The sequence below is a fragment of the Somniosus microcephalus genome, chromosome 20, assembly GCF_052327205.1.
Source record: "Somniosus microcephalus isolate GS21.2 chromosome 20, FLI_Smic_1.0, whole genome shotgun sequence".
Taxonomy (NCBI): domain Eukaryota; kingdom Metazoa; phylum Chordata; class Chondrichthyes; order Squaliformes; family Somniosidae; genus Somniosus; species Somniosus microcephalus.
This window is the reverse complement of record NC_141006.1, coordinates 69,771,759-69,788,582: the sequence shown is the minus strand read 5'-3', so window position 1 is coordinate 69,788,582 and position 16,824 is coordinate 69,771,759. Positions and strand designations below refer to the sequence as shown.

General features: G+C 51.3%; 1 protein-coding gene across 3 annotated transcripts in view; it reads right to left on the bottom strand.

The window, feature by feature from the left end:
* Positions 1-16,824, bottom strand: part of LOC147103388 (uncharacterized) — a 465,903-nt gene that overhangs the window by 205,795 nt on the left and 243,284 nt on the right. For all 3 annotated transcript variants that reach the window (XM_085962946.1, XM_085962945.1, XM_085962947.1), the window contains exons 2-3: positions 16,471-16,713; positions 2,787-3,029 (exon numbers count right to left, since the gene is read on the bottom strand). In XM_085962946.1, the coding sequence (XP_085819072.1) occupies positions 2,787-3,029; positions 16,471-16,713 (486 nt within the window). The remainder of the gene's footprint in view (positions 1-2,786; positions 3,030-16,470; positions 16,714-16,824) is intronic.

The window sequence follows — 16,824 nt, the reverse complement described above, 5'->3', positions numbered from 1 at the left end:
TGGGTGGGCTGACTACTCTGGGGCAGGCCCGCTGAACTTTTGTGGCCAGGCTTCATTTAAATAGAACAACCAAGTTGCCAGTGCCAATCGTGCTACTTATTAGCAGCTCGCCATTTGGGAGGGTGGAAATTTCGGTAGGCCATGGACTGATGTGGCCCCGCAGCAGCACTTTGAAGGGAAGGACTGGAGAGATTGGGGGGATGGGGTGGGGTTGGGGAGGGTGGTTGGGGGCGGGGGGCCGAGGTCAATGAAGCAGCAGATTTAAGTGGCAGGGATATGTAAAGAGCACACCAAGCAGCGAGGAGTTAACTTAAGGACGTCTTCAAGGCTTAAAAATCCCCAAAAAGAATGAAGAAAATGTTATTGCCAGATCTACTTCCAGGTTTGCCTGACAGCAGCTTATGATTCCTTTAAATAGCATTACAAATGGCCGCCTCCCCACCTGTGCTGTCCATGGTTTGTGGGCAGACTGTGGAAGCATCAGTGACGGAGCTTATAGACATCAAAATTGCATCGGGGTCCTAATTACATTAATTGACCCCTATTTGGATATATTACAGAAGCCGCTGCCTGTTCCAGGCGGGAGCACGAGCCGCGTGATTAAAGGTCAGTCCAAAACTCGGAATGGGCCCAACTCCAACAGAAGGTTAGTGCTTTTATCTTGACTTTTTGGTCCTGCTAACACCGTTTGCAGACTTTACTGGGGTGGTGGCGAGAAGAAAATGGTCCCTGTCTACAAGAGGCATATCTTCAATAAAATAAGAATATAAGAACATAAGAAATAGGAGCAGGAGTAGGCCACCCGGCCCTTCGAGCCTGCTCCGCCATTCAATAAGATCACGGCTGATCTTCTACATCATCTGCATTTTCCTGAACTATCCCCATATCCCTTGATTCCCTTAATATTCAACAATCTATCGATCTCTGTCTTGAATATACTCAATGACTGAGCCTCCACAGCCCTCTGGGGGAGAGAATTCCAAAGATTCACCACCCTTTGAGTGAAGAAATTTCTCCTCATCTCAGTCCTAAATGGCCGACCCCTTATTCTGAGACTGTGACCCCTGGTTCTAGACTCCCCAGCCAGGGGAAACATCCTCCCTGTCAAGCACTGTAAGAATTTTGTATGCTTCAATGAGATCACCTCTCATTCTTCTAAACTCCAGAGAATATAGGCCTAGTCTACTCAATCTCTCCTCTTAGGACAATCCCCCCATCCCAGGAACCAGTCTGGTGAACCTTCGTTGCACTCCCGCTATGGCAAGTACGTCCTTCCTTAGGTAAGGAGACCAAAACTGTACAAAAAATTATTAATGAGTGTCCCATTTTGAGATTTTTAACTATCCGAGGATGGACTTTAGATCAACTTATATTAGAGTGGTGCCGTTAAGTTAAATTCAGCTGATAAGATTTTAAATCCACAACATACAATCTTTGGAAATGTGGAATAGAAGTTAACATGTAAGGGATAAAAACAGAAAATGCTGGAAATACTCAGCAGGTCAGGCAGCATCTGTGGATGGGATATAAAGTTAACGTTTCAGGTCGATGACCTTTCATCGGAACACATCAACAACAACAACAACAATGTGTATTTATACAGCGCCTTTAACGTAGTAAAACGTCCCAAGGCGCTTCACAGGAGCGATTATCAAACAAAATTTGACACCGAGCCACATAAGGAGACATTAGAGCAGGTGACCAAAAGCTTGTTCTAAGAGGTAGGTTTTAAGGAATATCTTAAAAGAGGAAAGAAAGGTACAGAGGGGGAGAGGAATCAGGAGGGAATTCCGGAGCTTAGGGCCCAGCCAGCCGAAGGCACGGCCGCCAATGGTGGAGCGATTAAAACTGGGGACATTCAAGAGGCCAGAATTAGAGGAGCGCAGATATCTCTGGGGTTGTGGGGCTGGAGGAGGTTACAGAGATAAGGAGGGGCAAGGCCATGGAGGGATTTGAAAACAAGGATGAGAATTTTAAAATCGAGGCGTTGCTTAACCGGGAGCCAAGCACAGGGTCAGCGAGCACAGGGGTGATGGGCGAACGGGACTTGGTGCGAGTTAGGACACGGGGCAGCGAGCACAGGGGTGATGGGCGAATGGGACTTGGTGCGAGTTAGGACACGGGGCAGCGAGCACAGGGGTGATGGGCGAACGGGACTTGGTGTGAGTTAGGACACGGGGCAGCGAGCACAGGGGTGATGGGCGAACGGGACTTGGTGCGAGTTAGGACACGGGCAGCAGAGTTTTTGATGAGCTCAAGTTTATGGTGGGTAGAACGTGGGAGGCCAGCCAGGAGTGTGTTGGAATAGTCAAGTCTAGAGGTAACAAAGGCAGGAGTGAGGGTTTCAGCAGTGGATGAGCTAAGGCAGGGCGGAGACGGGCAATGTTACGGAGATGGAAATAGGCGGTCTTAGTGATGACGCGGATATGTGGTTGGAAGCTCATTTCAAGGTCAAATATGACACCAAGGTTGCGAACAGTCTGGTTCAGCCTCAGACAGATGCCGGGGAGATAGATGGAGTCAGTGTCTAGGGGACGGAGTTTGTGGCGGGGACCGAAGACAATGGCTTCCCAATATTTAGTTGGAGGAATCTTCTGTTCATCCAGTACTGGATGTCGAACAAACACTTAACACATAAGGGATTAGACCCAGACAAACTGGCGAGAAGAATGGTGTTTCCTGTTTAAGTAGTTTTATTTCTCAGCCAGTGAACATACTATGTAACCGTGCCTTACTTTGCGGATTTGCTTCAGATTTGCCGTGAGTAACTTTCTTTCGGTACTTACATCAGTTTGTGTTTGTATTGGCAGTAGGCTGGTTTTATGGTGGACTCCACATCTGAAATACCAGTGTTTCCTGGCAGTATCAGTAGATGCCTCCTGGAGCCCCGTGAGACAGACCCAATTGCATAGGCCCTCTGTGGATTGGACCAGTAGTCCTGCAGCCCGAAGCGACTTCGCCGGAAAGTATCCAGAATAATATTCCCCAGATTCACGCGCCATGTTTTTTTCAACACAGGGTATTGAGTTCTGCAATAAATAATGGGATTAGTCGGGATGAGCACAGGTCCAACCCAATCACTTAGCCGGATCACAAACTGGGCTTTCCCCGATAAACTTTTGACTTTTAGAAAGAAATTTTAAAAATCTTTTCTCTTGTTGGAAACATTCTTCCATGGATTGTACGAGAAATGTTCAAAAAGGATAAAGTTTAATTGCTTGGAGTAAATTTATTCTGGAATTTTGTATTTTTTTTTAGGATTGACTGCAGAGAGGCGCAAACACAGAACAGTAACTAAACTGTACTGAAAGCAGAGAAAGGTCCAGTTACCTCATCAAAATGTTTTATCTGGCTGCCCGTGTGGTTCACTAGGTAAAGCTGAGCTGTAGCAGATTTGAACGGTTTAGGTTTGATTCCTGGTCTGGGCTAAGTTAGCTGCTCATAGCCAGGTTGGAGACAAGAGGTACTACAGTTGACACTGCCCATGGGCTAAGGAGGGAAATATTGACTAGGATTCCCAGTTCTCGCTATTGACTGGTGTCAGCTGCAGGAAGCATTTGTGTGATAGCAAAATACTGCAGATGCTGGAACTCCGAAATAACAGCAGAAAATGCTGGAAAAACTCAGCAGGCCAGGCAACATCCGTGGAGAGAAAATAGAGTCAACGTTTCGGGTGAAAACCCTTTGTCAAGACTAAGAAAGCACAGGAAGTGAAATAGATTAAGAGGCCAGGCTGGGAGAGAACAAAAGAGAAGAGACGTTACGAGGTATTCAAAATGAGACGAGATGGTGATAGGACTAGTGGAGACAAAAGACAGCTCTAGATTAGGCGTGAAATGCGCTGGCAGAATGGGAGACAGCTGCCATGTGGGAGAGAGAAAAAAAGAAAGGGGGGGGGGAAGGCCAAAACAAAGGTGTGGATAAAAAATATAAGTAAAAATGTAATAGGGGCCGAGGTTATGATCTGAAATTGTTGAACTCGATATTGAGGGCGGAAGGCTGTAAAGTGCCTAATCGGAAGATGAGGTGCTGTTCCTCGAGTTTACAGTGAGCTTCCGTGGAACAATGCAAGAGGCAGAGGACAGTGAGGTCCAAGTGGGAATGGGGCGGTGAATTAAAATGACAGGCGACCGGAAGCTCGGGGTCCCCCTTACGGACTGAACGGAGGTGTTCCGCAAAGCGGTCACCCAATCTGCGTTTGGTCTCCCCATTTGTGTGTTGCTGTTGGGTAAAGACAGGAGAAGACCCAACTGTAAAACCCACCCATTATAGAATAGGCTGTCAACAATCACGATTGAGGCCATTTGGAGGACGTCTGGTATGCATAGAGCACCAGACTAGCAGATGGCAATGCCTTCAGGAGAGTGGAAAAGATGAACAAACTGTTTTAAAAAAAAAAAAATCATTACTGCTGACTAACCAATAATAATGGTTCTGAAATGGAGTAAAATCTATGGGGCAGAATTATTAGTTCATCACCTGGAAAATAACCGCTTCCGACATTGAGCATGGAATTGCTCACAGAGGTTTATTATTAGGGTGGTTATTTCACACTCAGGACGGTGGGGGTTACAGATCAATAACGATAAGCCAGTGGGAAAAGGGTTGAGATGGTTTCCAGCACATTAACAGCAATCGTTTCAACAGTACATTGTCTCTACAGTTAAAGTTAAACAAACGTGCATAAATTTCAGAGTTTTGTGGAAAATAAGAATTGCTTTATTCCTGACAATGTCACTGAAGTCATGCGTTCTGAAAAACACAGCAACAAAGATGTGTTGGCATCATCACCAGGGACTTGTATCTCAGTAGCATCTGGTTGGTATTCTGGTGTATAGAAGACTAATGGGGCTTCCAGGTCATTTAGCTGAGCTGTCCTACATCAAATTCACAAAGCATAAATTGCTTTAGGCTTTTCTGACAAGGTATCTCTAATAACGGGTATGATGGGTATAGTGTATTATCAGTGTGATAAAACCAGTGAGTCACAGATACCAAGAACTAAAAGCAAAATCATTTACAGTCCAGCAATTGTTAGAGGGGAATGCTTTGTAAGCAAGCTTTTCTTTTGTAAGGTGCCTTTGCTGCTTGCCCAGCAGAGCAGGTTAAAATGGAAGATGGTGGGAAATTGGTGAGACACTGGCGGGACACTGGCAGGTCACTGGTGAGACACTGGCAGGACACTGGCGGGACACTGGCGAGACACTGGCAGGACACTGGCAGGACACTGGCAAGACACTGGCAGGACACTGGCAGGACACTGGTGAGACACTGGCGGGACACTGGGAGACACTGCAGGACACTGGCACGACACTGGCGAGTCACTGGTGAGACACTAGCAGGTCACTGGCGGGACACTGGCGAGACACTGGCAGGACACTGGCAGGAAACTTGCGGGACACTGGCGAGACACTGACAGGACACTGGCAGGACATTGGTGAGACACTGGTGAGTCACTGGCAGGACATTGGTGAGACACTGGCAGGACACTGGCGAGACACTGGTGGGACACTGGCGAGACACCAGCGGGACACTGGCGTGACATTGTTGGGACACTGGCGGGACACTGGCGGGACATTGGTGAGACACTGGCGGGACATTGGTGAGACACTGGCGGGACACTGGCGGGACACTGGTGAGATACTGGTGAGACACTGGTAAGACATTGGCGGGACACTGGCGGGACATTGGTGAGACACTGGCGGGACACTGGCTTGACATTGGTGAGACACTGGCAAGACACTGGCGGGACATTGGTGAGACACTGGCAAGACACTGGTGTGACACTGGCAGGACACTGGCTTGGCATTGGTGAGACACTGGCGAGACACTGGCAGGACATAGGTGAGACACTGGTGGGACACTTGCGGGACATCGGTGAGACACTGGTGGGACATTGGTGAGAAACTGGCGGGACTTTGGTGAGACACTGGCTGGACATTGGTGAGACACTGGCGTGACACTGGTGTGACACTGGCAGGACATTGGTGAGACACTGGCGGGACACTGGCGGGACATTGGTGAGACATTGGAGGGACATTGTTGGGATATTGGTGAGACACTGGCGGGACATTGGTGGGACACTGGTGGGACACTGGCGGGACATTGGTGAGACACTGGCAGGACACGGGCGGGACACTAGCGGGACATTGGTGAGACACTGGCGGGACATTGGTGAGACACTGGCGGGACATTGGTGAGACACCGACGAGACACTGGTGTGACATTGGTGAGACACTGGCGGGACACTGGTGGGACATTGGTGAAACACTGGCGGGACATTGGTGAGACACTGGCGAGACACTGGCGTGACACTGGCAGGACACTGGCTTGACATTGGTGAGACACTGGCGAGACACTGGCAGGACATAGGTGAGACACTGGTGGGACACTGGCGGGACACTTGCGGGACATCGGTGAGACACTGGCGGGACATTGGTGAGAAACTGGCGGGACTTTGGTGAGACACTGGCTGGACATTGGTGAGACACTGGCGTGACACTGGTGTGACATTGACAGGACATTGGTGAGACACTGGCGGGACACTGGCGGGACATTGGTGAGAAACTGGCGGGACTTTGGTGAGACACTGGCTGGACATTGGTGAGACACTGGCGTGACACTGGTGTGACACTGGCAGGACATTGGTGAGACACTGGCGGGACACTGGCGGGACATTGGTGAGACACTGGAGGGACATTGTTGGGATATTGGTGAGACACTGGCAGGACATTGGTGGGACACTGGCGGGACACTGGCGGGATATTGGTGGGACACTGGTGGGACATTGGGAGACACTGGCGGGACACTGGTGAGACATTGGCGGGACATTGGTGAAAAACTGGCGGGACACTGGTGGAACACTGATGAGACACTGGCGGGATACTGGTGAGACACTGGCAGGACACTGGCGGGACACTGGTGAGGCACTGGCGGGTCACTGGTGAAACACTGGCGGGACAGTGGTGAGACACTGGCGGGACATTGGTGGGACACTGGCGGGACATTGGGAGACACTGGCGGGACACTGGCGGGACATAGGCAGGACATTGGTGAGACACTGGCGGGACACTGGTGGGACATTGGCGGGTCACTGGTGGGACATTGGGAGACACTGGCCGGACATTGGTGAGGCACTGGCGGGACACTGGCGGGACATTGGTGAGACACTGGCGGGACATTGGTGAGACACTGGCAGGACATTGGTGAGACACTGGCGGGACATTGGTGAGACACTGGCAGGACATTGGTGAGACACCGACTAGACACTGGCATGACATTGGTGAGACACTGGCAGGACACTGGTGGGACATTGGCGAAACACTGGCGGGACATTGGTGAGACACTGGCGAGACACTGGCGTGACACTGGCAGGACACTGGCAGGACACTGGCTTGACATTGGTGAGACACTGGCGAGACACTGGCGGGACATTGGTGGGACACTGGCGGGACATTGGGAGACACTGGCGGGACACTGGCGGGACATAGGCAGGACATTGGTGAGACACTGGCGGGACACTGGTGGGACATTGGCGGGTCACTGGTGGGACATTGGGAGACACTGGCCGGACATTGGTGAGACACTGGCGGGACACCGGCGGGACATTGGTGAGACACTGGCGGGACATTGGTGAGACACTGGCAGGACATTGGTGAGACACCGACTAGACACTGGCATGACATTGGTGAGACACTGGCAGGACACTGGTGGGACATTGGCGAAACACTGGCGGGACATTGGTGAGACACTGGCGAGACACTGGCGTGACACTGGCAGGACACTGGCAGGACACTGGCTTGACATTGGTGAGACACTGGCGAGACACTGGTGGGACATAGGTGAGACACTGGTGGGACACTGGCGGGACACTTGCGGGACATCGGTGAGACACTGGCGGGACATTGGTGAGAAACTGGCGGGACTTTGGTGAGACACTGGCTGGACATTGGTGAGACACTGGCGGGACACTGGTGTGACACTGGCAGGACATTGGTGAGACACTGGAGGGACATTGTTGGGATATTGGTGAGACACTGGAGGGACATTGTTGGGATACTGGTGGGACACTGGCGGGACATTGGTGGGACACTGGTGAGACATTGGGAGACACTGGCGGGACACTGGTGAGACATTGGCGGGACATTGGTGAAAAACTGGCAGGACACTGGTGGAACACTGATGAGACACTGGCGGGATACTGGTGAGACACTGGCAGGACACTGGCGGGACACTGGTGAGGCACTGGCGGGTCACTGGTGAAACACTGGCGGGACAGTGGTGAGACACTGGCGGGACATTGGTGGGACACTGGCAGGACATTGGGAGACACTGGCGGGACACTGGCGGGACATAGGCAGGACATTGGTGAGACACTGGCGGGACACTGGTGGGACATTGGCGGGTCACTGGTGGGACATTGGGAGACACTGGCCGGACATTGGTGAGACACTGGCGGGACACCGGCGGGACATTGGTGAGACACTGGCGGGACATTGGTGAGACACTGGCAGGACATTGGTGAGACACCGACTAGACACTGGCGTGACATTGGTGAGACACTGGCAGGACACTGGTGGGACATTGGCGAAACACTGGCGGGACATTGGTGAGACACTGGTGAGACACTGGCGTGACACTGGCAGGACACTGGCAGGACACTGGCTTGACATTGGTGAGACACTGGCGAGACACTGGCGGGACATAGGTGAGACACTGGTGGGACACTGGCGGGACACTTGCGGGACATCGGTGAGACACTGGCGGGACATTGGTGAGAAACTGGCGGGACTTTGGTGAGACACTGGCTGGACATTGGTGAGACACTGGCGTGACACTGGCAGGACATTGGTGAGACACTGGCGGGACACTGGTGGGACATTGGTGAGACACTGGAGGGACATTGTTGGGATATTGGTGAGACACTGGAGGGACATTGTTGGGATATTGGTGAGACACTGGCAGGACATTGGTGGGACACTGGTGGGACATTGGGAGACACTGGCGGGACACTGGTGAGACATTGGCGGGACATTGGTGAAAAACTGGCGGGACACTGGCGGAACACTGGTGAGGCACTGGCGGGTCACTGGTGAAACACTGGCGGGACAGTGGTGAGACACTGGCGGGACATTGGTGAGACACTGGCGGGACACTGGTGGGACATTGGTGGGACACTGGCGGGACATTGGGAGACACTGGTGGGACACTGGCGGGACATTGGCAGGACATTGGTGAGACACTGGCAGGACACTGGTGGGACACTGGTGGGACATTGGCGTGACACTGGTGTGACATTGACAGGACATTGGTGAGACACTGGCGGGACACTGGCGGGACATTGGTGAGAAACTGGCGGGACTTTGGTGAGACACTGGCTGGACATTGGTGAGACACTGGCGTGACACTGGTGTGACACTGGCAGGACATTGGTGAGACACTGGCGGGACACTGGCGGGACATTGGTGAGACACTGGAGGGACATTGTTGGGATATTGGTGAGACACTGGCAGGACATTGGTGGGACACTGGCGGGACACTGGCGGGATATTGGTGGGACACTGGTGGGACATTGGGAGACACTGGCGGGACACTGGTGAGACATTGGCGGGACATTGGTGAAAAACTGGCGGGACACTGGTGGAACACTGATGAGACACTGGCGGGATACTGGTGAGACACTGGCAGGACACTGGCGGGACACTGGTGAGGCACTGGCGGGTCACTGGTGAAACACTGGCGGGACAGTGGTGAGACACTGGCGGGACATTGGTGGGACACTGGCGGGACATTGGGAGACACTGGCGGGACACTGGCGGGACATAGGCAGGACATTGGTGAGACACTGGCGGGACACTGGTGGGACATTGGCGGGTCACTGGTGGGACATTGGGAGACACTGGCCGGACATTGGTGAGGCACTGGCGGGACACTGGCGGGACATTGGTGAGACACTGGCGGGACATTGGTGAGACACTGGCAGGACATTGGTGAGACACTGGCGGGACATTGGTGAGACACTGGCAGGACATTGGTGAGACACCGACTAGACACTGGCATGACATTGGTGAGACACTGGCAGGACACTGGTGGGACATTGGCGAAACACTGGCGGGACATTGGTGAGACACTGGCGAGACACTGGCGTGACACTGGCAGGACACTGGCAGGACACTGGCTTGACATTGGTGAGACACTGGCGAGACACTGGCGGGACATTGGTGGGACACTGGCGGGACATTGGGAGACACTGGCGGGACACTGGCGGGACATAGGCAGGACATTGGTGAGACACTGGCGGGACACTGGTGGGACATTGGCGGGTCACTGGTGGGACATTGGGAGACACTGGCCGGACATTGGTGAGACACTGGCGGGACACCGGCGGGACATTGGTGAGACACTGGCAGGACATTGGTGAGACACCGACTAGACACTGGCATGACATTGGTGAGACACTGGCAGGACACTGGTGGGACATTGGCGAAACACTGGCGGGACATTGGTGAGACACTGGCGAGACACTGGCGTGACACTGGCAGGACACTGGCAGGACACTGGCTTGACATTGGTGAGACACTGGCGAGACACTGGTGGGACATAGGTGAGACACTGGTGGGACACTGGCGGGACACTTGCGGGACATCGGTGAGACACTGGCGGGACATTGGTGAGAAACTGGCGGGACTTTGGTGAGACACTGGCTGGACATTGGTGAGACACTGGCGGGACACTGGTGTGACACTGGCAGGACATTGGTGAGACACTGGAGGGACATTGTTGGGATATTGGTGAGACACTGGAGGGACATTGTTGGGATACTGGTGGGACACTGGCGGGACATTGGTGGGACACTGGTGAGACATTGGGAGACACTGGCGGGACACTGGTGAGACATTGGCGGGACATTGGTGAAAAACTGGCAGGACACTGGTGGAACACTGATGAGACACTGGCGGGATACTGGTGAGACACTGGCAGGACACTGGCGGGACACTGGTGAGGCACTGGCGGGTCACTGGTGAAACACTGGCGGGACAGTGGTGAGACACTGGCGGGACATTGGTGGGACACTGGCAGGACATTGGGAGACACTGGCGGGACACTGGCGGGACATAGGCAGGACATTGGTGAGACACTGGCGGGACACTGGTGGGACATTGGCGGGTCACTGGTGGGACATTGGGAGACACTGGCCGGACATTGGTGAGACACTGGCGGGACACCGGCGGGACATTGGTGAGACACTGGCGGGACATTGGTGAGACACTGGCAGGACATTGGTGAGACACCGACTAGACACTGGCGTGACATTGGTGAGACACTGGCAGGACACTGGTGGGACATTGGCGAAACACTGGCGGGACATTGGTGAGACACTGGTGAGACACTGGCGTGACACTGGCAGGACACTGGCAGGACACTGGCTTGACATTGGTGAGACACTGGCGAGACACTGGCGGGACATAGGTGAGACACTGGTGGGACACTGGCGGGACACTTGCGGGACATCGGTGAGACACTGGCGGGACATTGGTGAGAAACTGGCGGGACTTTGGTGAGACACTGGCTGGACATTGGTGAGACACTGGCGTGACACTGGCAGGACATTGGTGAGACACTGGCGGGACACTGGTGGGACATTGGTGAGACACTGGAGGGACATTGTTGGGATATTGGTGAGACACTGGAGGGACATTGTTGGGATATTGGTGAGACACTGGCAGGACATTGGTGGGACACTGGTGGGACATTGGGAGACACTGGCGGGACACTGGTGAGACATTGGCGGGACATTGGTGAAAAACTGGCGGGACACTGGCGGAACACTGGTGAGGCACTGGCGGGTCACTGGTGAAACACTGGCGGGACAGTGGTGAGACACTGGCGGGACATTGGTGAGACACTGGCGGGACACTGGTGGGACATTGGTGGGACACTGGCGGGACATTGGGAGACACTGGTGGGACACTGGCGGGACATTGGCAGGACATTGGTGAGACACTGGCAGGACACTGGTGGGACACTGGTGGGACATTGGCGGGACACTGGCGGGACATTGGCGGGACACTGGGCGGACATTGGGAGACACTGGCCGGACACTGGTGGGACTCTGGTGGGATACTGGCGGGACATTAGCGGGACACTGGCGGGACATTGGGAGACACTGGCGGGACACTGGTGGGACTCTGGTGGGATACTGGCGGGACACTGGCGGGTCACTGGCGGAACACTGGCAGGACTTTGGCGAGACACTGTCGGGCCACTGGCGGGACATTGGGAGACACTAGCGGGACACTGGTGGGACACTGGCGGGACATTGGGAGTCACTGGCGGGTCACTGGCGGGACACTGGCGAGACCCTGGTGGGTCACTGGCGGGACACTGGCGGGACATTGGGAGACACTGGCGGGTCACTGGCGGGACACTGGTGTGACACTGGCGGGACATTGGGAGACACTGGCGGGTCACTGGCGAGACACTGGCGAGACACTGGTGAGACACTGGCGGGTAAGTCACCCACTCCATTTTAACTACCTACCCGTCCAGTTTTCACCAGTCAAGTATGTTTAAAATCAACTCCTTTGCCTGACTCACAAGTAGAGGAGTCTCTTTGATCTAATGGCATCTGTTACTTGCTAGTGTGATGGGCCATACTGATGTCTAGTTTTGGATTATGGTCCAGTGCTAAAACCAGCAAAGTGAAGAATGATCGACATTGCCAGTCATTCTCCCATTGTTGGCTAAAGTGTAAAAACTCTTCACATTTTGAATGCCTGAGTGCTATACTCAAATTGCTTGAACTTCAAAGGTGAAGACACCCTTACAAAACAGGTACTTTCAGGGTCTTCCATTTTCTCTTTGCCTCAATTCTATTCTCAGCGAGCCTCTGTAGGGCAAAGTCTTCCTCTCTCAAGATCTGGTCCAGCAACCTTTCGAAGCACTGCAGGAAATCTATACTCACCATCTGCTCCAACACTAGCTTCCAGTGGGCAATGTCTACGTGTGAAACTAAATCATTCCTAACATCAAACCTAAATCCTTGCTAACATACTTCACATGTATGCCACCTAGTTCTCCCATCCCTATCCATCTCAAATAGCCGATCCAACTAGACAGAATCTAATCGCTTCATCAGCTTTCAGTTCATAAGGGACTTGGTCTGTTTATAGAATCCGTAGTATAGCTGTGAACGTGAGAAAGTTGTTGGGGAAGAAACCGTGAACAGTAACACACCATTGAACCAAGTTCTAAGCACTCAATCTGTCCTAAACCTTTCCACAGTAACGGCAAATTCCTTCTGAAGAGTCGATCTTTAAGCTCAGTTGGGAAATGCACCGCTGAGTGTGGAGCTGAGCCAAGCTGAACAGAAAGATCCAAGATTTGATGCGAGAGTCTGTACGGAATTAGCTTATCTCAACCAAGACAGAGGAAATGGTGCTACAATCGGTCTCAATGCCTTTGGTCTAGAAAGGACAAAGATCAGCTAGGATCCCATTCCTGATCATATGATAGTGCATGTGTGGACATCTCGTGAGGACAGGATCAAGCATGGCCGTGATGACCTTAGTGTTTTAGTGGACTCAATATCGAGTTCATAACCTTGGCCCCTATTATATTTTTATATATTTTTTATCCACACCTTTGGTTTGTGCCTTTTCCTTTTCTCTCTCCCACATGGCAACTGTCTCTCACTCTCCCAGCGCATTTCACACCTAATCTAGAGCCATCTTTTGTCTCTTTACCTGTCCTATTACCATCTCGTCTCGTCTTGAATATCTCTTAATGTCTCCTCACCCCTCCCAGACCTTCCCTTTTGTTCTTTCATCCCCTCCCCCATTTCCCAGCCCCCTAACTGGCCTTTTAATCTGTTTCATTTCCTGCTTTTTACGCCCGGATGTGGGTGGGGTGGGGGGCTGAACTATGGGCCACACTTTAAATTCTTCCATCCACCCACCCCCTTCCATATCAGGTGAGGTTCATGGGCTTCCCCAAGAAATTCCTCCCTTTATACCTTGAAAGGCCTTAGCAGAGCTCCTGCCAGTTGGGACCTGTCATGAGTCACTGTGAGGACATGTAAAGGCCCCAAAACATCACTAGAGGAAAATAATCGATCCTTGAGGGGATTGATTACCTTCGCTAGTCTGAGTGGGTCTGTTGGGAACGGAATCATAGAATTATAGAAATTTATGGCACAGAAGGAGGCCATTCGGCCCATCGTGTCCGCGCCGGCCGAAAAAGAGCTGTCCGGCCTAATCCCACTTTCCAGTTCTTGGTCCATAGCCCTGTAGGTTGTGGCACTTCAAGTGCATATCCAAGTACTTTTTAAATGTGATGAGGGTTTCTGCCTCGACCACCCTTTCAGGCAGTGAGTTCCAGACCCCCACCACCCTCTGGGTGAAACAAGTTCTCCTCCACTCCCCTTTACTCCTTCTACCAATTACTTTAAATCTCTGCCCCCCTGGTTATTGACTTCACTGCTATGGGAAATAGGCCCTTCATATCCACTCTATCTAGGCCCCTCATAATTTTATACACCTCAATTAAGTCTCCCCTCAGCCTCCTCTGATCCAAAGAAAACAACCCCAGCCTATCCAATCTTTCCTCGTAGCTAAAATTCTCCAGCCCTGGTAACATCCACGTAAATCTCCTCTGTACCCTCTCTAGTGCAATCACATCTGGTATGTGGTGACCAGGAGTTGTTTTTAAAAAAAATCTTTGGCCCATTTTGGCTTCTGGAGGACTTTCCTCCACCTTAGAAGGACAATTGGCTTTGGCCGGGCAGCCACAGCTGATATACCCTTGCAGGCACTAGCGACATGCCCCAGCTATGCATCATACCCATCCCCAGAATTTGGGATGGGATCTCCAAGCTTGGGTGAGGACAGGCAGCCTACTAATTCCAGCAGAGTGGGGCCCCAGGAACTTTCAGGCCAGTGACTTTACCCAGTGAGTAACAGAGCCATACTGAGCGTAAGGCTCAGGATTTGATCTCTGGTCTGTGCTCAGTTAACTGATGTTAGATGGGGTGACAGTAGGCTCTTACAATTGGCTTTAATGTCCTGCATTATAAAGGGAAAAATTGGTTAAAGTCCCCATTGTTTAGTGCCCTCTACAGGGACTGTGCTTGTGGGGTACAGTAGTCTAGCGGTTATGGTGCTGGATCAATAATCCCGAGGTTGTGTGTTCATATCCCACTATGGCAAATTGGGAAATTTAATTCAGTAAAATATAATAATTTGAGCACCAGAAAAATGACAACAAAAGCTGCCAGGTTGTTGTAAAAACCCCATATCGAGTTCAACAATTTCAGATCATAACCTCGGCCCCTATTACATTTTTACTTATATATTTCTTTTCCACCCCTTTGTTTTGGGTCTTCCCTTTCCCCCCCCTTTCCTTTTTTTCTCTCTCCCACATGGCAGCTGTCTCTTATCCTGCCAGTACACTTCACACCTAATCTGAGCTGTCTTTGTCTCCTCTGTCCTATTACCATCTCGTCTGGTTTTGAATACCTCTTAATGTCTCTTTACTTCTCTTTTGTTCTATCGCAGCCCCGCCTTCGATCTATTTTATTTCCTTTCCAGTTTTGAAAAAGGGTTTCAACCCGAAACGTCGACTTTTAATTTCTCTCCACGGATGTTGCCTGGCCTGCTGAGTTTTTCCAGCATTTTCTGTTGTTATTTCGGATTTCCAGCATCTGCAGTATTTTGCTATCGTGTTGTAAAAACCCAACTGGTTCACTAAAGTCCTCAAGGGAAGGTAACCTGCTACCTTTATCCAATCTCGTCTACAGTCCCATGCTACATGGTTGACTCTCAGGATGGGCAATAAATGTGCCTTTGGCAGCGTCACCCACATCCTGAGAATAAATATATATATATTATTTAAAAAATAACCTTCCAACAACAACTGGTAAACTGAGGTAAAGTACCAGATGCCCGCCAGCATTCAAGGAGCCAGACACCAACCAGGAGATGTAAGAGAAAAACATACAGAGATAAAATATTAGTGAAAGAAAACCATTATCAGAATAAGTATTAACAAGCCAAGGTAATTGCTCTGTCGAAACATATTTATATAATGTTAAGGGTAAAGGTCATTTATTTGGAAGGTCAGTTCTAGGAATTAATATTGCGATTTAAGAAGCCACTGGTAGAATCAGAGGGGGAGGTGGCAAACCCACACACACAGCACATTGGCATCAGATACTATACATTAAAATTCAATTGGTTCACTAGCTATATGAAGTGCATTTCTGCTGTCACTTAGCCCTGCCTCTGTAAACTGTGCAGATTATACATACCCCCAACTGCTTAGACAGGCAGAAAAATGTCACGGCATTGTTCTCATGACAGCTAGCTGGACGGAGACAGGGAGAGAGAGAGATGGATGGCCTTCCCAACACAAAGAAGCCCATCATTTTCTAATTTTGCCATTTTATTATTTCAGATTGAAATGAGTACTCACAGCATTTGACGTTGATAGTCAAAGTAGCTGGGGTATCTGATCGACTCCATATCTATATCCAAGGTACGAGTGTATCTAGGTAATCTTAGGTAGTGGCTGCAGGAGACCCTTCCAGCTGTGTACAGCCTCTGGGGGCTGACCCAGTAATCCTTCAGCATTGGTTCTCTTCTGCGAAAGCTGTCCAGAACAATCTTCTGTCTTGGAGTATAAATGGATGCCATTCTTGGTTCTGGAGCTGGGTTCCTGTTTATTTGTAAAAAACAAAATCCCACTATTTTATTTGCAACTTTTTTGGAAGGTAACCACTGAAGATTTTACCTTCAGTTCTGGTGTCAACAATGGAAAGGGCAAGAA